The sequence below is a fragment of the Symsagittifera roscoffensis genome, chromosome 1 (genome assembly GCF_963678635.1).
Source record: "Symsagittifera roscoffensis chromosome 1, txSymRosc1.1, whole genome shotgun sequence".
Classification (NCBI taxonomy): Eukaryota; Metazoa; Xenacoelomorpha; order Acoela; family Convolutidae; genus Symsagittifera; species Symsagittifera roscoffensis.
The window spans coordinates 14,201,335-14,226,793 of NC_087062.1; the positions used below are offsets into that span (position 1 = coordinate 14,201,335).

Here is a 25,459-nt window from a genome sequence, read left to right on the forward strand (position 1 = left end):
TTTTTGAAAAAAAAATAGGCCTAAAAAGGCGTTTTTACGCACTTTTTGGAACATTTTGACCAAATAATTGCGTTTTTTGGCGTGCGCTTCTCCTTCAAAATAGAAAACTTTTAGGGTCAGTCAGCCAAAAATTGATATCTCTAAATAGTACAAAGGGGGGACCCTTTGGGTCGGCAGGGGTCAAATCCCTGAGGTGTCGAGTCCCTGAATAAAAAACTAAAAAAATCAAAAGTTCGGCTTTTTTTGCAAATTAACAATGTTAATGTTTCTCTAATTTGGCATCTGAATTAGAGATATTGCTCACTGCAGAACTTCAACGAACCTTATAAAATTTCTTTTTTTATCAAACTTTTTTTTAAATTACGACAATAACCTTTTTTTTTTTCAATTTACTTTTTGTTGCCGCTCTAATCAATATTGAAAGAGCTTCGCATTCACATATAAGACTCGTTTGTTTTTGGTGTTGATTGCAGCAACTGCTTTTGGGTTAAAAACGCCCAAAATTTTCTTTCTCGCATCCCAATTATAACATAAAAAATATTTTGTGGACTGCTGCACCGGTGAAAATATGCCCAAAATTCGAACTTTGATATAGAATTTGAAGCAAGTATGATAGAGCGGAAGTGGGATCATGGACCCTACGGAGAGGCCATAGACGACAGGAAGAACCTGATTGGTCAGCCACTCCCACTTCCCGAAGAAAGAAGAGAAGTCTCCAGGAGCAGCCAACGATACATAGATGTCAGAGTCCCGCATATGGGGATAAACTTTTATGCGCGTTCCCGATTATCATAGGGAGGATGTTGAAGGGTGATTGGCTGATAGCTTAAGAAAAACTACTCTTGTATCGTATTGTTTGTCCTAGTAAGTCAGCATGGGATTATTCGGGACCGGAAACGCACATAAGAGGTTTACTCCCGCGATGTATACTATTTCAGTTTCAAAAAATAAAGTAGAAAAAAAGCATAAACTGCTCCGTCTTTAGAAAAATTGGATTCTGTTCATCATCCCTTTCTATAAAACTTTTTAAAAAGTCTACCTCTATAAAGGATCAATTCAATGATTTCAGGGAAGATGAAAGAAATGCTTAATAGCCACAAAATAGAAATTGTACATACCCAAGAGAAATTTTGTCTAGATTAACGCGCATCAAACCTCGAATTGCTGTCAATGACAAAGTTCCTCCCCCATTTTTTTGATACAATCGGATTTTGATTAGTTCAAAGATATTGCTGTTTGAAATCTTTTGAAAACTGTATGAACCAATTCAGGTTCGCTTGGCTTATGCATTTTTTATTCTGGGTATCAGGGTCTGGCCATTTTTCGCTGGAGCACAGTCTTGGTAAATTTATCTTGAAATCGATGCTCAAGCAAACCTTGAACTCCATATGAATGGTAGGAAAAAAACACAGCTAAACTTTGAGGGAGTTTTTCTTCCATGTTGTAGAGAATTGGAAGGGAGAGTTTTTTCGGTAAAAATTGCGTATTTTCTTTTTCTACCTCGAATGCCGAACCGGGGGCAATTCATGGAGCCAACGAACACCAGATGATCGACGCTTCGATTAATAATTTTCCTTGTTGTGATCATGTGTTTTATTCTACTAAAGTTGACCTTTAGGAAATAATTAGATGCCTGTCAGTTGTGTTCTAACCGAAGTCCATTGGACTTCGCGTCACTTAAAGTTCTATTTAGACAAAAGTCCGTTTTAACTTAAGCTATTACTTTTATTCTTCAAGCCTGGCTTAGCTAGCTTTAGTGTACCAGTGGTCTTTGAAAACTTCTTATTATGGCGCAGTCAAGTGATTCGAATCTGAGGAGAATTCCCGCCTTTTGGCCAAACCATACTGTAGAACCACCCACCCAATCTACAAGTTGGATTGATCAGCTCCACTTGGCCATCATCGCCAAAGAGAACTTGGATATAGATAACCTGAAACAACCATTAGAGTGAGAAACGGAAATCCCTATTTTACAAGACGCCCATGATTCAAAAAAAAATGAAACGCAGAGAAAAGCCAGGGAGGCCAGAAACAAAGAAGTAGTGCGATTCTACGAACATGAGAATGGCAAAAATATCACGGAGGAGGAACAAAAACTTGTTTGGTACGAGGAGAGACGAAGAGGATAAAAAAGTAAGATCCATCCTTTACTTGGCCCTAGGAGCCGAGGGGAAAGGGTTGTTCTCACAAAAACATCAAGGATGAAGTTTCTATTCATTTCCTTCAAAAGTTTTTTTGATCATCTTGAAGCAGCATTTGCCAAATCAGCGAACTGTACGTTTGAACGATACAAATTTTTGAGCCGAAAACAGAAGGATAGAAAGTTCTACGAACAATTTTGGGGTGCACTCTCGGACTTAGCTAGAACGTGCGAAATAGAAATTAACGCGGAACAGTAGTAGATAAGAGACATATTCATTTTCAAAATGAGAAATTGTGACCTCCAATGGATACTCTCGTCGGAAACGTTAAATCCGGCGGTTGCACTTTACCAAGCAATTATCGACGAGAAGTACTACTATAACCATCGAACATGACGAGGGCTAACAACAACAACAGCGGCAAGATGTACAAATATTTTAACACAATAATAAGGAACCAAGTCTGAATATAGAAAAACTTTGTATGAAATGTGGAAATGGTTTCACCAAAGGACAAGTGAACGTTTTGCCCAGCAAAAAAATAAAATGTAAATTTTGTAAATACAAAAGACCCTTTGGAAGACCTATTAAATCAAAAGGGAGAAAGCCAGTTGAAAATAGTGTAGACGAAAATCTATATAAGCAGAATTAACCATATTCTCCACTGGATCCACAATTGAACCAAGAACAAAATTTTTGTGGAGTGATAAACGCTTTGACAGAAGAGGGAATAAGAAACAATGATGATTACTCGGTGCTGAACATACGAACAATCTACAATGACAACGGTTTAGAAACTGAGAAACTTTTAATTAACGGATTAGATGATGACGCAATTGTAAATATGAACATTTCTGTGGACTTGGCCAGTCCAATAAACTTTTTGAAAGAGAACGTGCTCCATGAGCTAAAACTGAGCGACCCACAGTTCTACACCACACTGAAGATTCTACCCGTAGATGAGAAAATCGGGGCACTACACTGCGGCTTCACTAATGATACAATCAATATAATCAGAAAAATTTTAGTCAGAAAACAGTCCAATGGATAGATTTCAGAAGAAACCCCATTTATTATCACCACCGGACACGAGAGAAACATCCTGGGAAACGACAATTTACCTCGAATCGGAATAGAAATTGTCCAGAAACAACCACTACTTCCAGTTAACAACATGTCTCTTCCGAAACCCGGTATGTATAATGACCATTTGAATTCAATTGTTAACTTGTACAACGCTTTTAAAGAACTTTTGAACAGAGTTGGAAAGAAACCACTAGATAGAAAGATACACATTTTTGTTCACCTTTTAAATCAACACAAACCAAGGGCTTAAGTGTTCCTCTGCATTTACTTGACAGCGTAAAATCTGAATCGAATAGAATGGAGAAAGAAGGGCACATCGTGAAATTATATAAATGTGATGAAGAATGTTTTATAAGTCCATTTGTAATTACATGAAAGAAAGATTGCACAAAAAATTTAGCTCTAGACTCTAAATGGCCAGATAATTAAAAAATATTCAAATGCCAAATATACACGAACTTATGGACAGCATCGTTCAAGTTGAGAATCAGGAAAAGTTTGGTTTAGTAGTTTGGATCTGAAATAGCTAAAATTATGCAACGATACGAGTGAACAAAGTAGTTTCAGCTTAGTAGGAGTGAAACCACCGGAACTTCTTGTTTTAACTGGATTCTATGGGTTGGGAGACACGCCAAACGAATTCCAACGGGTAATTGATTCGCTGTTAAGAGATATTCCGTTTACCAACTGCTACATCGATGATATTTTAATTGCCTCTAAAGGTTCACTGCATGAACGTAGAGCCATCCTCTGGAAAATTCTGAATTTCATAGAAAGCAAAAACATGGCACTAAAAAGGGGAATAATGTGCATTTTTTTCAATAAACCTGACGGGTTTCGTTTTTGAAATGTGAATCAATAAAAAACCTCCCGAGCCCGAAGAACTTTTCAGTGGCAAGATCATCCTTTGGTTCAATAAATCAGTACAAATTGAGTTCACCGCTTTGCCTCCTTTTAACCAAAAAATCAGTATACCCTTGGGATGATTCAAACACGAAAGCTTTTAAAGGGTTAAAAACCAATTCGTGAATATAACCGAGAATAACATTTTTGATATTAGAAGCAACTCAAGACTGAAAACTGATACCTCGCATAACGGCTTGGGAGCTACATTGGAACAATAAGAGGGGTTTTTCTGATAATTATTGCGTTCGCTTTTTGATTTTTCAACACCAACGAAGTGAAATATTCAACTAATGAGTTAGAATTTTTGTGAAGGATCTGAACAACCGTTCATTTAAGAATTACCTATACGGTTCACAGTACAAAATTGTGACGGATCATAAAGCGTTACTATTTGCGCTAAATGCAAACTAAAAAATAAAACGATGCATAATAGTTTGACTGGGTGGGTAAACCGATTTTTGCATTTTAATTTTTAAATCAAACACATCCCAGGAAATGAAATATGACTTACGGATTTATTATCAAATAAACTTCCGAAAAAACCCTCCCAACCTCTTATTATGACAACATATTTGTAGTGGCAACGATTAACAAGATTTCAAAAAAACGTATTTGTGAATAGAGACTAAAAAAAGAAGAAATGTGCAAAGAACGTTTTGTTGATTAGTAATCCAGTGGATTTACACAAAGTAAATAGTATTACAAACTAGGATTTTATAAATCCAACAATCGGAAAAGATGAAAACTTACAACATATCCAACGGTCGTGCTTCGTGAATTTTATTGAATAAGTCACACACTTAGAAATTGCAATTCTAGTCACTCGCTTTCAGAGTCTTGTACGAGCAGTTGCTTTCCTTTAAATTTTTTCAAGTTTAATTTAAACCAAATGTTTTTATCGGACAAATCCTATTTCTTTTCATTAAACCATCATTTTTATCCTTTCTATCAAACTTAAATCAAGAAAAACCAATCAAACTTTTTAACCTTTCAAGCCTCATTCTTTCAGTACATTCTTCAAAATTATCAATACTTTTAGAAAAACAAGTATTCTCATCAAAATTCGATAACGGCAGTATTTCCCAAGCTCATCAGAAATTACTTGCAAAGTATAAGGGGGAATTAAAATTACCATTATATCCATTAGTGTTTACGGACCATTGCTCGAACAAACTTCTTCAGATGATGACAGACGAGGACAAGGTCCTAAAAATAAAGAAGGCAGTAGAAGGAGGAATACCACTGGATAAATTCGATGCCTATTTGAAAAGAGTCCCACAGGACAGCCCATATTATTCAATGACAACAAATTGATTGTCCTAGCAGCCCTTAGATTGCTATTACATAAAAGCCACCCAGGACAGTTCGGTATGAAAGCTTTGGCGGAGAAAATTTGGTGGCCTCATTTATACCGAAAATTTATCGCTACCGACAAAAACGCGCTTAGTGTATAGAAGCCGGTAAGAATCTTGAAAATCGTCTGCGCTCGGCTGGTACTCAGAAATTGCCAGATTTATCGGAACATAGCAAAGAAAAAAATCTGGATTTCGTAGGTCCGTTGGATAAAAATTGGGACATCTCAAAACATTCTTTTATGTATAGATAGATTTACTATTTTTCCTCCAGCGAAATCGGTAAAAAGTCGTCTTCAAAAATTACTTTTTTGACGGATTAGTGTATTTTACTCAGTCTTTTTGGGATCAATCAGAGTTGACCATGGGTCGTGTTTTCTTTCAAACTAAATTAAAAACTTCTGAGAGAAAAATCATACTTATTTAGTTTTGCGTACGGTGGGAGATCATAGATCAAAAGGAATCGTATAACGTCTAATATAAACCGTCAAAGCGAAACTAATGGCAATTTCGTTTAACTAGGCCGAACCGACGCTGAATGCAGCAACCAATAAAATCAAATTGAACCTTCGTTCAACGAAACAACCATCCATTGGATGCAAACTTTTCTGAAAACATTTTAATAGAGCGCCTAACACCTTCTGGCAGTCTTTAGTTTCATAGGCGATTGATTTCGATGTAGGGAAGTCGATCATGTCAAAAAAGAGAGTTCAAGACTAGGGGGCAAACGATGACACGGTGGACGGCTATTTGGAGGAGACCAAACCTGACAATGAAGGATACGAGAGAGACCCGACGGAAAAATTTTTGTAGGTAGCACCGAGAGCTCCGTTGTCGAACCCCTTGCTCAAGGATGTAACTAGTACAGGAAGACCGTGAATTGAAGGGAAGGTCAGCTGTACTTTAAACCCCTTGGTGTAAAACCCATTTCAGACACTAAAAATACTATAAGTCTCGATAACGGTCACGTCCTATGAAAACTGGACCTTGAAATCAAGAAAGCTTAACGATTGGCTCCAAGTTAACTCACGACTGTCCCTAAAGCTTTAAATAATTATAATGAGTTAGCAGGGGAAAAATAGAGAAACTGGCCAATCAAAAAGAGGGACTCAATTGAAGGAGGATCATCTCTCTCGAGTAGACTTTCGGGCTCATCACCGTCGAAAGGCAAAAAACGATTGCCCCAACACCTAGAATTCCTTTTTGCTAATTCAGATATAACTTTAATAAATTTCGACCATTGGGACAACGTCTTAGAAGACTATTTGGGCATAAACTCTGGGTTTAGCTCCAATTCCTATTCTTTCATTCCTGATAGCTCTTTAGATCACTTTAGACGAAAAACCCACGGCGAACAAACAATCCCGGATTCCCCATCATCAACCCACGGAACGAGCGAGAACTAGTCGCAATTGAGAGTTCTCCCGAAAAGTTAAGTGACCCAATAAAGCCAATACATCGGGCAGCACTTCGCGACCAAGACGAAACCCTGGGCCTCCGAAACTATGGAGAGAGGGGTTTCATCGAACGAGTGCTTCTATTGGTAGCGGCGATAGATATATTGGAGATTCAGACGAGGAACTTTTGTTTTATTTTACTTCAACCAACAGAAACCAAGCCACTGACACCTTCGACCTTAGTGGCCGAGACAACTCAAGGTTCAAATTCAAATGCTTCTTCGTTGAACCTGCAACTCGTGGTGTTGGGATCACCGACTCAGGAACTCCCGTTGGAGGATGAATGCGATCATTTCCTTGCAGTCATAAGTAATTCAGTTTGCTTCACTCGTTAGTAGGCATATAGGCGGTGCTTTGAGATCAAAGTTTTTACTAAAATTTTAGTTAGATCAATCTTGTTTTATTTGTTTATATTTTTATATCCCCAATCAAAAATACATAGTTTTTTCAATCTCTTTTTCTTTATCAATTTTGTATATATCTATAATGAGTTGTGTGTAGCCTGTAAATTGTAATTCATATTCATCTCCGTGTACACTTGTATATTCTCATGTATATTCCATGATGCTGTAAGTTGGATTCTTTTTGTATCAAACTTCGGATCCCGTGGGTGAAGAGAGAGTGGAGTAAATTTGTAATTTTGGCTACTTATTTCATGTGCAGACAAAAAAAATTTTGGGGAATGTGATCGTGTGTTTTGTTCGACTAACCTCGTTCTCTAGTAATTAATTAGATACCTGTCAGTTGTGTTCTAACCGAAGTCCATTGAACTTCGCGTCACTTAAATTTCTCTTTGGACAAAAACAATTTTAATTCAACCTACTACTTATAATTTTTCAACCTAGCTTTGTTAGTTTTAGTATACCAGTGGTATTTGAACACTTCCTATGATATATTTGAAATTTTCTCATTCATAATAAGATGATTTGGTGTGGTTTTCACAAAAACAATTAAGGCTCATTGTAGTCCATCAAACCACTTGCTTTAGAGTTAAATTTCATCGAGAATTAAATTTATTTGCGAGTTTTCCACAGTTTTTTTTGCAGATTTTCAATTGCTATATTTCAATATCTTCGTTTTTAAAAACTATTCTTTTTTTTGGATAGTCTTTTATTTCGGGCAATTTTTGTTTTCAAGCATTTTTTTAGGAGCCGATGGAGGTAGTTGAGACTCTTAGGTTGCGATGATTTTTTCAGGAAAAGTCCAAAATTTGTTCAGGCTGAAATTAAATTTTTCGAGGTATTTTTCTTTTTTTTAAGTTCAGTTCATTTCCATTTTTAAAAGGAAGGCAAAAGTGCAATGCAAAATTCAAGAGTGCAGTGCAAATCGGCTGGTGGTTTTTGGTTCCTGCTAATTTTAGATAACTTTATTCAATGACAACAAATTGATTGTCCTAGCAGCCCTTAGATCGCTAGTACATAAAAGCCACCCAGGACAGTTTGGTATGAAAGCTTTGGCGGAGAAAATTTGGTGGCCTCATTTATACCGAAAATTTATCACCACGGACAAAAACGCGCTTAGTGTATAGAAGCCGGTAAGAATCTTGAAAATAATCTGCGCTCGGCTAGTACTCAGAAGTTACCAGATTTAACGGAACATAGCAAAGAAAAAATCTGGATTTCGTAGGTCCGTTGGATAAAAATTGGGACACCTCAAAACATTCACTTTTATGTATAGATAGATTTACTATTTTTCCTCCAGCGAAATCGGTAAAAAGTTGTCTTCAAAAATTACTTTTCTGACGGATTAGTGTATTTTACTCAGTTTTTTTGGGATCAATTAGAGTTGACCATGGGTCGTGTTTTCTTTCAAACGAAATTAAAATCTTCAAAGAGAAGAATCATAATAATTTAGTTTTGCGTACGGTGGGAGATCATAGATCAAAAGGAATCGTATAACGTCTAATATAAACCGTCAAAGCGAAACTAATGGCAATTTCGTTTAACTAGGCCGAACCGACGCTGAATGCAGCAATCAATAAAATCATATTGAACCTTCGTTCAACGAAACAACCATCCATTGGATGCAAACTTTTCTTAAAACATTTTAATAGAGCGCCTAACACCTTCTAGCAATCTTTAGTTTCATAGGCGATTGATTTAGATGTAGGGAAGTCGATCATGTTGAAAAGAGAGTTCAAGACCAGGGGGCAAACGATGACACGGAGGACGGCTATTTGGAGGAGACCAAACCTGACAATGAAGGATACGAGAGCGACCCGACGAAAAAATTATTGTAGGTCGCCCGAGAGCTCCGTTGTCGAATCCCTTCACTCAAGGAGGTAACTGGTACAGAAAGACCGTGAATTTAAGGGAAGGTCAGCTGTACTTTAAACCCCTTGGTGTAAAACCCATTTCAGACACTAAAAATACTATAAGTCTCGATAACGGTCATGTCCTATGAAAACTGGACCTTGAAATCAAGAAAGCTTAACCATTGGCTCCAAGTTAACTCACGACTGTCCCTAATGCTTTAAATAATTCTAATGAGTTAGCAGGCAAAAGAAAGAGAAACTCAAAAGGAGGGACTCAAATGAAGCAGGACCATCTCTCTCGATTAGACTTACGGGCTCATCACCGTCGAAGGGCAAAAAACGAATGCCCCAACCCCTAGATTTCCTTTTTGCTAATACAGATATAACTTTAATAGATTCAGACCATTGGGACAACGTCTTAGAAGACTATGTGGGCACAGACTCTGGGGTTAGCTCCAATTCCCATTCTTTCATTCCTGATAGCTCTTTAGATCACTTTAGACGAAAAACCCGCGGCGAACAAACAATCCCGGATTCCCCATCATCAACCCACGGAACGAGCGAGAATTAGTCGCAATTGAGAGTTATCCCGAAAAATTAAGTGACCCAATAAAGCCATTACATCGGGCAGCACTTCGCGACCAAGACGAAACCCTGGGCCTCCGAAACTATGGAGAGAGGGGTTTCGTCGAACAAGTGCTTACATTGGTAGTGACGATAGAAATATTGGAGATTCAGGCGAGGAACTTTTGGTTTAATTTACTTCAACTAACAGAAACCAAGCCACTAACACCTTCGACCTTAGTGGCCGAGACAACTCAAGGTTCAAATTCAAATGCTTCTTCGTTGAACCCGCAACTCGTGGTGTTAGGATCACCGACTCACGAACTCCCGTTGGAGGATAAATGCGACTGAGAGAGTGACATTTCCTCAATCATCGAGATACGCAAACCAGAGTAGAGGCAGATATTTTTCACAAGAACTTACAAAATTCCATATTTTACCTCTACAGTGTCGATAATTTACCATTGGTAATTTATATTAGCTTGCAATCTTAAGTACTGTAGTTTGCTTTACTCGTTAGTAGGCACATTAGCAGTGCTTTAGACCAAAGTTTTTATTAAAAATTTAGTTAGTTCAAACTTGTTTTATGTGTTTATATTTTTTTATCCCCAAATGTACACACAAAGTTTTTTCGAATCTCTTTTTCTTTATAAATTTTGTTTAAATCTATAATGAGTTGTGTGTAGCTTGTAAATTGTAATTCATATTCATCTCCGTGTACACTTGTATATTCTTTTGTACATTCCATGGTGCTGTAAGTTGGATTCTTTTTGTAGCAAACTTCGGATCCCGTGGGTGAAGGGCGAGTGGAGTAAATGTGTAATTTTGCCTACTTATTTCATGTTCAGATATAAATTTTTCCTGCATTAGGGAATGTTGTGATCGTGTGTTTTGTTCGACAAACCTTGATCTCTAGCAATTACATAGATACTTGTCAGTTGTGTTCTAACCGAAGTCCATTGAACTTCGCGTCACCTAAATTTCTCTTTGGACAAAATTCAATTTTATTTTAACCTTTTACTTTTACTTTTGCAACCTAGCTCGGTTAGTTTTAGTATACCAGTGGTATTTGAACACTTCTTATGATATATTTGAATACTTCTTATTCATACTATGATGATTTGATGTGGTTACCACAAAAATAATTGAGGCTCATTGTAGTCCATCAAACCACTTGCTTTAGAGGTAAACTTCATCGAGAACTAAATTTATTTGCTAGTTTTCCACTGTTTTATTGTTGATTTTCATTTGCTATATTTCAATATCTTCGTTTTTAAAAACTATTCTGGTTTTTTGTTGGATTGGAGTTAAGGAGTCAGCATTTTTTGTAATGTCCACAGGTCTTTTTTTGTCTACTTCCAATAACTAGAAAATGCAAAATTTTTTCAAGATGGCGGTCAAAACTCGATACTTTTCCTCATCCGAAATATTGTTCGCGAATCAAGGACGGTAACTTGAACGCAATATACATGCAACCCCTTTTTTCTCAACAAATCTGCAAAGTTGCGCGTTTTGGCTGCTTCTAATTAAAAGATGATAGTCTTTCATTTCGGGCAATTTTTGTTTTCACGCATATTTTTAGGAGCCGATGGAGGTAGTTGAGATTTTTAGGTTGCCATGAGTTTTTCAGGAGAGGTGTCAAAATTTGTTCAGATTGAAATTTATTTTTTCGAGGTACTTTTGAATTGTTTTAAAGTTCACCCCATTTCGATTTTTTTAAAAGGAAGGCAAACTCCACTATCGAACAGCAAAATTTCAATGCAAAAATCAAGAAAAACGTGATCAATTTCTTGTTTCGAATGAGGAAACTAACTTTTAGATTTCCCAGCGAAATAAAAGTTTTTCTTTTATTTGTTTTCCAGTTTTCTCAAATTAGTTTAAATTTATCATTAAAGCGCAAATTGAAAAAAGCATCTCTTTTTTTTAAATGCGAAAGTTGAGGTTTTTTCATAAGTTAAGTCATATCTTTTTTCTGTTTACTTGCGTTCATTGAATCTTTTCAAACTGTTTTTTCTTAAATTTGAAGCAACTTTAGTCTCCGAAATGCATATTGTCAATGTTACCTTTGACCAGCTCATTTGGATTGATTGTCAAAAAACTTTTTGAAAATCATTATAGCTGCCCTCTTTCAAGATTTCAAGTACAAACTGTGGGTCTAAAAAAGCTTAAACAAATTAGTATGTAGGCGCTTTCAGAAACATTCTAATCGTTTAGATATCTCAAAATAGTACAAATGGGGACCTTAGAGTCGGAAGGTGGTCGAATTACTGAAGGAGGGAGGTCTGCCCCCCTCCGCCTCTCCCCCTCCCAAATTGGCTGGTGGTTTTTGGTTCCTGCTAATTTTAGATAAAATTATTTACAATAAAACAAACATGCCAACTTTTTGGATTTATAACTTAAACTGGGATTCTCTAACTTGAGCTTTGATTTTGATTTGTTGATTTATTCTATGAAATGGGTAGAATATTCTAAATGGAAAAATGCGAGACGGGATAATGGAGCTTTTCAGAACTCTTAAGTTTTTGGTTTCTAAAAGCAGAAAAGATCATTTGTCAGAACTAAGAAGAGATGATGTAGATAGCAGAAAAGAATTGCATCTAGGAGTTCATCACTACCATCATCACCACCATCACCACCATCACAGCAGACACACTGTGGATACATACTACATTTGAAATTTACGAGTAAAACAATACTAACTTTTGTTTTGAGTGTTTTTCTTTCTGATAATCAATTACACTATAAAATTAATAGAGCTATTCGCACAATTAAGCTTGGTCTTTTTGTAAATGTTCGAGCACATATCAAATAGAAAAATTCAGGCACGCATATAAAACATTCTCGTTTTTCGCAATCTGTAACAAAAACTATTAAGGGTAATTGAAGTCTTTTTTCTTTTTTTTCTGACACATAAAAGGTTTAAGTCAAAATTTGAGCTTTCGAAAACCTTCTTCTTTGCCTGCTGAATTCTATTAACGATTCACCTATAAAATGCATAATTTTTTTTTCAGTGTGATTTTTAATACTATGGCACTTAATTACGGTACAATTTTTGTTGTTGTTTCTTTAGAAAATCATTTGTCCGAGTTTTATATTCACGTGTGCGATGTGCTGCTGCATTGAGATAACAAAAATCTCTCATTCACGATGTTTCACCTCAGTCCTTCGGCCGACGACTTTTAACGAAGAAAGTGTTCTGTTTTTCAGGGAAGCGAGTCGTACAAGTTCTGTTCCGACTGCGCTTTAACTGCTGGTCTCGAGTTTTTGGTTAAGAAAATTGTGACAAATTATTGGACAAAAAATTTTAGGCGGACAATATCAAACTCTAAGTATTAAAATTTTAGTCATGTATGAAGGTGACTGGAAAATAAAACGACAACTGTTATAAAAGTTATCGTTTTCTTACCAGTCACCTCCATACATGACTAAAATTTCAATATACTTACAGTTTGATTTTATACGCCTAAACATTTTGTCAAAAAATTTGTCACAATTTCATTTACCAAAATCTCGAGATCAACAGTTAAAGCGCAGTCGGAACGGAAATGCTACGACTCGCTTCCCCGAGAGACTTGACACTGGCAAAAAACGTGACACTGGAAATAAGCTTCACATCCACAAAACATTTGTTTTCTAGGCTGTTCTGAGCTCAAACTCAAAAAGTAATTTTCCTGTGGTCTTTTTCTGGTCCGATTTTTGAAGAAAACGGAATATTCATAATTGGTGTGGTTTTTTTTCAGTCAACTTTCGGTGGTCGATTTCATAATTTTTAACTAAAAATTTTCATTCCCTATTGCAGATATTGACTCCCTAAAATCAAATAAAAAAAAATAGTCTACCTCCTATCTTTTTTTGCAATGTTCTGGGAGTTCTGGCAAACTTCTGGCAAAATTCCTATTTTGGCTATGCTCTGGACTAAAGTTTTTGGTTCCTAAAAGCAGAAAAGATCAATTGTCAGAACTAAGAAGAGATGATGGAGATGTGAGACCGGTTCTGCACAGACGAAAAAGCAGCAGAAAAAAATTCCATCAAAGAATTCATCACTACCATCATCACCACCATCACAGCAGACCCACTGAGGATACTACTTTTGAAATTTACGAGTAAAACATTACTAATTCTTATTTTGAGTGTTTTTCTTTCTGATAATCAATTACGCAATAAAATAAGAAAACTATTAACAAAATTAGGTTTCATTTTGAAAAAGTTCGAGCACACATCAGATATAGCGTTTCTGGCATGCATTTGAAACATTTTTTTTTCGAAATCTGTAACAAAAACTATTAAGGGTAATGAAGTCTTTTTTTTCTGACACATGAAACATTTAAGTCAAAAATTTGAGTAATGACCTACTGGTTATACTCAAGAAGTAACTTCAAATAAAGTGCATCTTCTTTGTCTAATACCGATCATAATCTTACTTTTATATCTCCTAGTCTCAATAGATCTGTTCTATACTGGTTTATGCGAGTTAGTTCTTGGAGTTTATCCAGAAGGAAACAATTGTATTCGAAAATTAATTCAAATTGTTCTGGTGCCGAAACTACAAGTAGTTTCAGCACTTAAAAATAAGTGTCAATGTTAGAGATGGAATATGATTGGTCAGTTATAAATATTTTATAGTGATAATCTATCAATAATATAATTGGCTTATAATTACTAGTTTAGAACTGGTTCCACCCATCCGGGGTTTAGAGAGTTTTTTCATTTTTAATTGTTTAATGTAGTGAAGGACGGGTGATGTAGTTTCTTTTTGAAGTTGCCAGCATTGGCTTCATGGAGAGAGGAGAAGTGTGGTTGTTTTTGTTAGACGGAGCAAGATTGTTTTGTTCGTGTTTCAAGATGGGTCTCGTTGATCGTGGTGATGTTGGTGATTTTGTCAAGACTTCTGATCGATGCAATTGTGTGACGATTTCGTTAAGTTTAGAGGGCGTCTACGTGCAGGGTGAAGTTTGACTTTTCCGTGCGAAGTGCCAAGTGACTAAGATCGGTACATGTAGTCAACATCGAGATTGCCATTCGTCTGGTTCAATGGTTTTCCTTTGCTGCGAGTTTGAGTACATGCTTTAAATCCTTTGAGGGTAGTGACTTTAGGCAGCAAATCGATTTGCAATTACAGAGTTGGAATGTAATTGGGTTTTCATCTCCTTTGCTGCTCGTTGCTTCGGCTCTAAGAAATTGTTTATTTTAGTTTGGTTATTTTTTAAGAGTCGTTCACACTAGAGCAACTCTTGGCAAAACTAGAGTGTGGGTCACAAAGCGTGGTTGTAGCGCGGTGGGTTAGAGCAATGGAGTGAGTTAGGGCTATAGTGCATGCTCAGGACGTCCCTCCGGTTGTTGAGGCCAGGGTAGGTTACATTTCTATAGTCTTTTTGTGCAGAGTCTCTTTATTTGTTCAACCTTTTGTTTCAATTTTTTTATTTGTTATTCTTTTTTTGTTTTGGTGGTGTCCTTTCTCAAAAATAGAGTTTTTTGATTTGGGTCTATCTTTGACTTTTTTTGTTTTATTTGGTTGTGGTAAAACTTGAAGGTGGTTTTCAAAAGAATAATTCATCCAGTTTTAATCTGGTTTGGGTACCGTGGGATTTTCTTTCTTAGTCATGCTTTTAATTTGTGGTTTTGTGACTTTAGTAAGTTCCATTGCTAATTTCAGTTTACTATATAACTCCTTTTAACCGGGTTAAAGGAAAGTTTGAAACGTGTGAAAACAAGTTAGAGTTGTTATCAGTGAAATTTGAAACTTAAAATTCATTATTTAGACAATTTTTCTGGGCGAGCTGTGCGGTTGTTTCAATTTTTTTATTTGTTATTCTTTTTTTGTTTTGGTGGTGTCCTTTCTCAAAAATAGAGTTTTTTGATTTGGGTCTATCTTTGACTTTTTTTGTTTTATTTGGTTGTGGTAAAACTTGAAGGTGGTTTTCAAAAGAATAATTCATCCAGTTTTAATCTGGTTTGGGTACCGTGGGATTTTCTTTCTTAGTCATGCTTTTAATTTGTGGTTTTGTGACTTTAGTAAGTTCCATTGCTAATTTCAGTTTACTATATAACTCCTTTTAATCGGGTTAAAGGAAAGTATGAAACGTGTGAAAACAAGTTAGAGTTGTTATCAGTGAAATTTGAAACTTAAAATTCATTATTTAGACAATTTTTCTGGGCGAGCTGTGCGGTTTTGAAAAGAGTGTGTGTTTTATGGGCGAGTGAATTATTCAAATTTATTTAAAAAAAGCGTCTTGTAAAAAGATTAGTACTCAGTGGTCCGATTCCTGATCGTTTTTCACGCCACGATCTTGGTCTTCGTTCAATATCTTGTGTGTCTTGTTTTGTTTGGAAGTCTGGCCTAAGTTTATTGGGACGTAGAGGCTTTTCTATTAAAGTATCTTTTGCGTCTATTATTTTTACAATTTTGCAATTGTCTAATTCAAAATTCAATTGTCTAATTCTAGGTTAATTAAGTTCTTGTTCGAGACTTCTGGTCACACCAGATGAGTTGTGACCTTTAGCCTGTACTCATAGAATAATTTCAGATAAAATACACCGTCTGTTCATCTTATTTTCGACCGGATAGATTCGTGCAACTTCTTAGTCTAATACCAATCTTAATCTTACTCTTATATCTCCTAGTCTCATTAGATCTAGTGTATACCGATTTATGCGAGTTGGCTCTTGGAGTTTATCCAGAATGAGAGCAACTGTATTCAAAGTGAAACGTGTGTTTGAAACGTGTGAAAACAAGTTAGAGTTGTTATCAGTGAAATTTGAAACTTAAAATTCATTATTTAGACAATTTTTCTGGGCGAGCTGTGCGGTTGTTTCAATTTTTTTATTTGTTATTCTTTTTTTGTTTTGGTGGTGTCCTTTCTCAAAAATAGAGTTTTTTGATTTGGGTCTATCTTTGACTTTTTTTGTTTTATTTGGTTGTGGTAAAACTTGAAGGTGGTTTTCAAAAGAATAATTCATCCAGTTTTAATCTGGTTTGGGTACCGTGGGATTTTCTTTCTTAGTCATGCTTTTGATTTGTGGTTTTGTGACTTTAGTAAGTTCCATTGCTAATTTCAGTTTACTATATAACTCCTTTTAACCGGGTTAAAGGAAAGTTTGAAACGTGTGAAAACAAGTTAGAGTTGTTATCAGTGAAATTTGAAACTTAAAATTCATTATTTAGACAATTTTTCTGGGCGAGCTGTGCGGTTTTGAAAAGAGTGTGTGTTTTATGGGCGAGTGAATTATTCAAATTTATTTTAAAAAAGCGTCTTGTAAAAAGATTAGTACTCAGTGGTCCGATTCCTGATCGTTTTTCACGCCACGATCTTGGTCTTCGTTCAATATCTTGTGTGTCTTGTTTTGTTTGGAAGTCTGGCCTAAGTTTATTGGGACGTAGAGGCTTTTCTATTAAAGTATCTTTTGCGTCTATTATTTTTACAATTTTGCAATTGTCTAATTCAAAATTCAATTGTCTAATTCTAGGTTAATTAAGTTCTTGTTCGAGACTTCTGGTCACACCAGATGAGTTGTGACCTTTAGCCTGTACTCATAGAATAATTTCAGATAAAATACACCGTCTGTTCATCTTATTTTCGACCGGATAGATTCGTGCAACTTCTTAGTCTAATACCAATCTTAATCTTACTCTTATATCTCCTAGTCTCATTAGATCTAGTGTATACCGATTTATGCGAGTTGGCTCTTGGAGTTTATCCAGAATGAGAGCAACTGTATTCAAAGTTTTATTCAAATTGTTCTGGTGCTGAAACTACAAGTAGTTTCAGCACTTCAAATAAGTGTCAACTTTAGAGATGGACAAAGATTGGTTAGTTATAAATGTTATAAATGTTTTATAGTCATAATCTATCAATAAAATAATTGTCTGATAATTACAAGTTTAAAACTGTTTCCAATTTGAGCTTTCGAAAACCTTTTTCTTTAATTTTGATGTCTATTAGCGATTCCTCTTTAGTATGCATAATTATTTTTAGTGTGATTTTTATTACTATGGCACTTAATCGTAATTACGGTACAAGTTTTGTTGCTGTTTCTATAGAAACTCATTTGTCTGAGTGCTATATTCACATGAGCTGTATGTGAATATAAAAATTGTGCTGCATTTACTCGTGCTGCATGTAAAATTGTTCTGTATTTCAGAGAAACGAGTCCTAACGAGCGACAACTCAATTTAAACCAGCCCTAAATGTTTCGACTGCGTTTTAACTGCTGATTTTAACTTCAGAACCAAGAAAAACTGCAGCACTTCGCGACCAAGAAGAAACCCTTGGCCTCCGAAGTTCTATGGAGAGAGGAGTTTCATTGAACAAGTGCTTTCATTGGCAGCGGCGATAGATATATTGAAGATTCAGGCGAGGAACCTTTATTTTATTTTAATTCAACCAACAGAAACCAAGCCACTAACACCTTCGACCTTAGTGGCCGAGACAACTCAAGGTTCAAATTCAAATGCCTCTTCGTTGAAGCCGCAATTCGTCGTGTTAGGATCACCGACTCACCAACTCCCGTTGGAGGATGAATGCAATCAAGAGAGTGACATTTCCTCAATCATCAAGATACGGAAACCAGAGTAGAGGGAGAAAGTTTTCACAAGCACTTAAACGCAGCCGATTGAAACTTGCAAAATTCCATAATTTACCTCTACAGTGTCGATAGTTTACCATTGGTAAATTCTATTCGCTTGCAATCTTAAGTACTATAGTTTGCTTTACTCGTTAGTAGGCACATTAGCGGTGCTTTTAGACCAAAGTTTTTTTTTTTAAATTTAGTTAGTTCAATTTTTTTTATTTTTTTTATATTTTTTTATCCCCAAATGTACACAAAAAGTTTTGTCTAATCTCTTTTTCTTTATAAATTTTGTATATATCTTTAATGAGTTGTGTGTAGCTTGTAAATTGTAGTTCATATTCATCTCCGTGTACACTTGTATATTCTTTTGTATATTGGTGCTGTAAGTTGGATTCTTTTTGTAGCAAACTTCGGATCACGTGGGTGAAGGGCGAGTGGAGTAAATGTGTAATTTTGGCTACTTATTTCACGTTCAGATATAAATTAATCCTGCATTGGGGAATGTTGTGATCGTGTCTTTTGTTCGACTAACCTTGATCTCTAGCACTTACTTAGATACCTGTCAGTTGTGTTCTAACCGAAATCCATTGAACTTCGCGTCACCTAAATTTCTCTTTGGACAAAATTCATTTTTATTTCAACCTTTTACTTTTATTTTTTCAACCTAGCTTAGTTTGTTTTAGTATACCATTGGTATTTGAACACCTTTTATGATATATTTGAATACTTCTTTTTCATACTATGATGATTTGATGTGGTTACCACAAAAACAATTGAGGCTCATTGTAGTCCATCAAACCACTTGCTTTAGAAGTAAATTTCATCGAGAACTAAATTTATTTGCGAGTTTTCCACTGTTTTAATGCTGATTTTCAATTGCTATATTTCAATATCTTCGTTTTTAAAAACTATTCTTGTTTTTTGTTGGATTGGAAATGAGATATTTAAGGGGTCAGCATGTCCACAGGTCTTTTTTTGTCTACTTACAATAACTAGAAAATGCAAACTATTTTCAAGATGGCGTCAAAATTCGATACTTTTCCGCATCCGAAATATTGTTCGCGAATCAAGGACGGTAACTTGAACACAATTTTTATGCAACCCTTTTTTTCTCAACAAATCTGCAAAGTTGCGCTTTTTGACTAATTCTTATTAAAAGATGATAGTCTTTCATTTCGGGCAATTTTTTTATGCATATTTTTAGGAGCCGATGAAAGTAGTTGAGACTCTTAGGTTGCGATGATTTTTTCAGAAAAAGTCCCAAAATTTGTTCTGGCTGAAATTTAGTTTTTTGAGGTCTTATTTTTGAATTGTTTTAAAGTTCAGTTCATTTCCATTTTTAAAAGGAAGGCAAACTCCACTATCGAACAGCAAAAGTGCAATGCAAAAGTTAAGAAAAACGTGATCAATTTCTTGTTTCGAATGTGGAAATCGATTTTTAGATTTCCCAGCGAAATAAAAATTTTTCTTTTATTTGTTTTCCAGTTTTCTCAAATTAGGTTAAATTTATCAAAAAAACGCAAATTGAAAAGAGCATCTCTTTTTTTCTTTGAATGCGAAAGTTGAGATTTTTTCAAAAATTAAGTCAGTATCTTTTTCTGTTTACTTGCGTTCATTGAATCTTTTCCAACAGTCAGTTGGCTATGTTTTTTCTTAAACTTGAAGCAACTTAAGCAATCGTTTGATTTTTAACTACATAAAATAATGCCCAAAAGTGTGCTAAGTTTGTTAACAAGCGAGGAAAAAGTTCTGTTGATAGCAAAATCAAGACAAATTTAAATTTCCGTTGAACTGTTTACAACAGTTTTGGAATTACACTAGGAATTCAAACTAAACCAAAATTTCAGATTTTTAGTCTCTGAAATGCTTACTGTCAATATTACTTTTGACCAGCTTATTTGGAGTGATTGTCAAAAAACTTTCAGAAAATCATTATAGCTGCCCTCTTTGAAGGTTTCAAGTACACTTTTTTTGTGGGTCTGAAAATGCCAGTTTCTCCATCTGTAATAGTTTTTCAACAGGCGTGATTTACTACTCTTATATGATGAGTTAAAATGTTATAAAATTGATTAAAAATCTGGATTATTTATTAAAACAACATATCAATACTCGGTTGTTTCTCTCCGAATTTCACCGCTGTCGAAAAAAAAATTGCAGATGGTGAGAACTGGCATTTTGATAACCAGTTAACAGAAACCGTTAATTTTGATCAAACTTGATGTTGAAAAAAAATAGGCATACGGGATAGTAAAAACCAAAACCTAAAAATGGAATTTAAAAAAAACTTCTGTAGTTATTCAGCTGAAGTGCGGAGAAAACCAAGCAAACTTTGGAATAATTTTTCGGAAACAACTTTCGGACGTTTTGCATTGAATGGCGTTTTTCTGTTGTTACAATCTCTTAAGGACACTATATGTTGTCATATACTTGATTGAATTAGAGCAATTATAATATCATTCAACAAACTGAACCAGTAGGCTAGACGATCGGAAGCTGAGAAGAGTGGATATGGCGAGGCTTACTTCCTGTGGAAGAAGCAGTCGAAGCAAAACATGGACAGAGGCCGAAGTGTCAGTAAGCCTAAACGGAGTCAGAGTTACGACAGTAAAAAGACCGAGAAAAAACATTAGAAAAAGAAGAGACATGATTGGGAATTGACAGGACCTCTTTCTGCTTGAGTCAATTAAATATTAAAAAATTTCTTTCAGTTTTTGGCAGGGGCGGATCTAGGATTTTCTCAAGGGGGAGATGTGGATTTTCAAAAAATTTCGAAAATTTTGTCGACCTTTTCTTAGGTCAACCAAATTAACTTTCAAAGCTCTCCGAAATCTAAAAAACCTATTTTGACCAAAATTTCTACTATTTTGACTAAATATCTGAAAAAACAAGCCAAATAAGGCGTTTTTAGGAAGCTTTTGGAAAAAAATGAACAAAAAAATGCTCGTTTTTGGCGCGCGTTCCCACTCAAAATTAGTATGTAGGCGCTTTTAGAAAACTTCTAGTCATTTAGATATCTCAAAATAGTACAAAGGGGGACCCTTAGGGTCGGAAGGTGGTTGAATTCCTGAGAGTGGGAAGTCCACAAATATCCGCCTCCTTCCCCCCACCCCCCCCCCCCCCCCCCAAATCGGCTGACGGTTTTTGGTTCCTGCTAATTTTAGATAACTTTATTTACAATAAAGCAACCATGCCAACTTTTTGGAGTTATAACTTAAACTCGGATTCTCTAACTTGAGCTTTGATTTTGATTTGTTGATTTATTCTATGAAATGGGTCGAATATTCTGAATGGACAAATGGGAACGGGATAATGGAGCTTTTCTGAACTCTTAAGTTTTTGGTTTCTAAAAGCAGAAAAGAACTTGTGTCAGAACTAAGAAGAGATGATGGAGATGTGAGACAGGTTCTGCAGAGACGAAAAAGCAGCAGAAAAGAATTGCATCTAGGAGTTCATCACTATCATCATCACCACCATCACCACCATCACAGCAGACACACTGTGGATACTACATTTGAAATTTACGAGTAAAACATTACTAACTTTTATTTTGAGTGTTTTTCTTTCTGATAATCAATTACACTATAAAATTAATAGAGCTATTCGCACAATTAAGCTTGGTATTTTTGTAAATGTTCGAGCACATATCAAATAGAGTGTTTCAGGCACGCATTTGAAATATTCTCGTTTTTCGAAATCTGTAACAAAAACTGTTAAGGGTAATTGAAAGTCTTTTTTTTCTGACACAGAAGATTCAAGTCAAAAATTAAGCTTTCGAAAACCTTCTTCTTTTACATGTTGAACTCTATTAACGATTCACCTATAGTATGCATAAATTTTTTTCAGTGTGATTTTTATTACTATGGCACTTAATTACGGTACAATTTTTGTTGTTGTTTCTTTACAAACCCATTTGTCCGAGTTTTATATTCACGTGTGCTATGTGCTGCTGCTTTGTGATAACAAAAACCTCTCATTCACGATGTTTCACTTCAGTCCTTCGACTTGTAACGAAGAAAGTGTTCTGTTTTTCAGGGAAGCGAGTCGTAGCAAGTTCTGTTCCGACTGCGCTTTAACTGCTGGTCTCGAGTCTTTGGTAAATAAAATTGTGACAAATTATTTGACAAAAAATTTTAGGCGGACAATATCAAACTTTAAGTATTAAAATTTTAGTCATGTACGAAGGTGACTGGTAAATAAAACGACAACTGTTATAAAAACTATCGTTTTATTTACCAGTCACCTCCATACTTGACTAAAATTTCAATATACTTATAGTTTGATTTTATCCGCCTAAACTTTTTGTCAAAAAATTTGTTACAATTTCATATACCAAAATCTCGAGATCAGCAGTTAAAGCGCAGACGGAACGGGAATGCTACGACTCGCTTCCCTGAAAAACTTGACACTGGCAAAGAACGTGACACTGGAAATAAGCTTCACATCCACAAAAAATTTGTTTTCTAGGCTATCCTGAGCTCAAACTCAAAAAGATACTTTTCCTGTGGTCTTTTTCTGGTCCGAAGAAAACGGAATATTCATAATTGGTGTGGTTTTTTATTCAGTCAATTTTCGGTGGTCGATATCATAATTTTTAACTAAAAGTTTTCATTCCCTATTGCAGATATTGATTCCCTAAAATCAAATCAAAAAAGATATTCTGCCTCCTATCTTTTTTTTGCAAGTTCTGGGAGTTCTGGCAAACTTCTGGCAAAATTCCTAATTTGGCTATGCTCTGAACTAATTTATGCGCGCTTTGAAAATTCAATTCATAATGCTTTAAGCGTAACCCTAGTTATGTATGTGTGGCAATTTATCCCGCACAACAAAATTGGCACAAATTGAATTGACGCTAGCTAATTGGTGTATTAATTCTCTATGACTCAATTTCTCACATTTGATCTTTGGCATTGCCCAAAATTGATAGTTGTTCAACATTTTTTTTCCAAAAACTATTTATGTTTTATTTATCCAAACTCGATATAGATTAAGAAGCAGTCGGAATCTTCAGGGCTTTTCCTTGATATACGAGCAGTCTTGTTTTGTATACACGCAATAACTTTTCCGCATTCGAATCACAGTTCGTCATTACTTTAATATACTTTTTTCCTTAATCCATATTCTATATGGATTAAGGTGCAGTCGGAACATTTAGGGCTTTGCTCTAATATCCGAGGAGTCTTGTTTTGTCTACCACTCGAAACCTTGAAGGCGATTAAAAAACTCAAATGCCAAGCGATGGAAACAATCGTCTAAAAACAAAACAGATTTTGATAGTTATGAGCGGATAAAAAAACCCAATACTTGAGATGGCTTAAGACATGAAGCTTCATTCTTCAGTTTCCTGAAAAAAAAGAGAGAAAAGAAGCAGAGCGAAAAAAAATCAAAAAATTGTTTCTTAACTTGGAAATAAGGGAGCCAAGTTTCTTCAAAGTTAACTTGCCATTTTGTTAAAAATTTGAGAAAAATTCAGATAACAAAATCAATGTAGAAGCTTAGTCGATAAAAAATAAAACAACAGCCCAGCAACTTAAACTATCAAAGCAGTGATATTTCAATTTAGAGAAGGACGGCTCCACGGCGGGATTCGAAACCAAAACACTTGGTCGTACCAAATTTGAGCATTACCTACGAGCTAAAAGAAGTATCATGAATTCATAGATAATTGAGGAACTAATTGTTATTAAAGTTTTTTATGGGAGAGCATCTAGTACCCTGTTTTGTTCTACCGTTGCTAATCGAAAGTGTAAATAAGCCAAAAGCCATACATGTTAAGAACAATTATGGTGTTTTTAAAAAGGTGGAAAATAGAAAACCCAGGTGATATTCGAGAGCATCCATTTTGCCAAATTGACCAAATCTAGATTTGGGTCTTTTTTTCGTCCCCCATATTATTTTCATAGTGCTATAAACCTAACGCGAATTGCTCATGTTTCGCGAATTGCTTATGTTTTGCGAATTATCCCGCGCAACAAAATCGTTCCAAATTGAGTTGAGGCTAGCTGATTGCTCGTACTAATTTTGTATTACTCAATTTTTCACAGGCCAGCTTTTTTCTTGTCCTGAATTTATAGTGTTTCAGTATTTCCTTTACTTAAAAATTTTTCAATTTGGATTAAGGGGCAGTGCAGTCGGAACATTGTTGCTCTGATGTAAGAGCATAGTTGTTGTAAACTTATGGGGGTTTAAATATTGCCAATTTGGGACAATTAAGGTGCGATATGTTTCGCGCTATTAACGCGAAATATATCTGCAAAATATATCATTTTATACTTTACATAGTGTGTGGGGGATGACTTTCAAAAAAACTCAACAAATACAGAAATCTTCTTACTGTTATGTTTATTAACTAAATTTTATTTCATAGTTATTTTTGAATTAATTTTTTTGATTAATTATATCAATTTAGTTTGCCCTCAAAGTTGATTTATGAAAACACATTATTTTACCCCCCCCCCCCTAAATTGATAAGGGGAGATAATTGTACGGTATGATAAGCTTTTGCGGTGTGGGGAGGTCAACCCGGGTCACATTACTTTTCCAGGCCTTTTTGTTGGTTTTAATCGATTTTCTTTATAACACCGCTCAAAAACCGCTCAAATCTTGCTTGAAAAACCGATCAAAAATCACCGCAAGAAATGAGCGGTTTTTGAGCGGTTTTATAAGCAAGATTTGAGCGGTTTGAGCGGTTTTTCCAAAAAACCGCCCAAACCGCTCAAATCTTGCTGAAAAACCGCTCAAACCGCTCATATCTTGAGCGGTTTTTGAGCGGGATCTCGGCGCCGCTGTTATTTTGCAGTTTGAAGCTTCTGTCATATTTTCTTAACAAAGGACTTCTTCAGCTCTGCGAGTGGTGCGCAGATAAGTGACTATCTGCATGGTAAGGATAACAACCCCTCTCCTGGTGGAACTAGGCGAAAGACAACAAGAACAACAGCAACATCAGAAGGAGCAGACTATGGAGGCAACAACAGGAGTCGCATCCCAACTCCAAGCAATTTGCAACCAGTACATGGTAATGGCAAAGATAATGACCCATGAGTGCAGAATTTAAGCTCTTTTCAAGTGGGGTCTTTTCTGTTATGCGGCCCAAAATTACCAAGACTTTGAATGAGCTGATATGTTTCAAATTAA

At 35.6% G+C, this 25,459-nt stretch overlaps 1 protein-coding gene across 1 annotated transcript in view; it reads left to right on the forward strand.

Moving 5' to 3' along the window:
• The first annotated feature begins 609 nt into the window (after nucleotides 1-609).
• The window catches only part of LOC134847572 (EH domain-containing protein 3-like), a 38,518-nt gene continuing 13,668 nt past the window's right edge, over nucleotides 610-25,459 (forward strand). Inside the window, exon 1 of the mRNA XM_063864705.1 lies at nucleotides 610-676. Within this exon, the coding sequence (XP_063720775.1) occupies nucleotides 610-676 (67 nt within the window). The remainder of the gene's footprint in view (nucleotides 677-25,459) is intronic.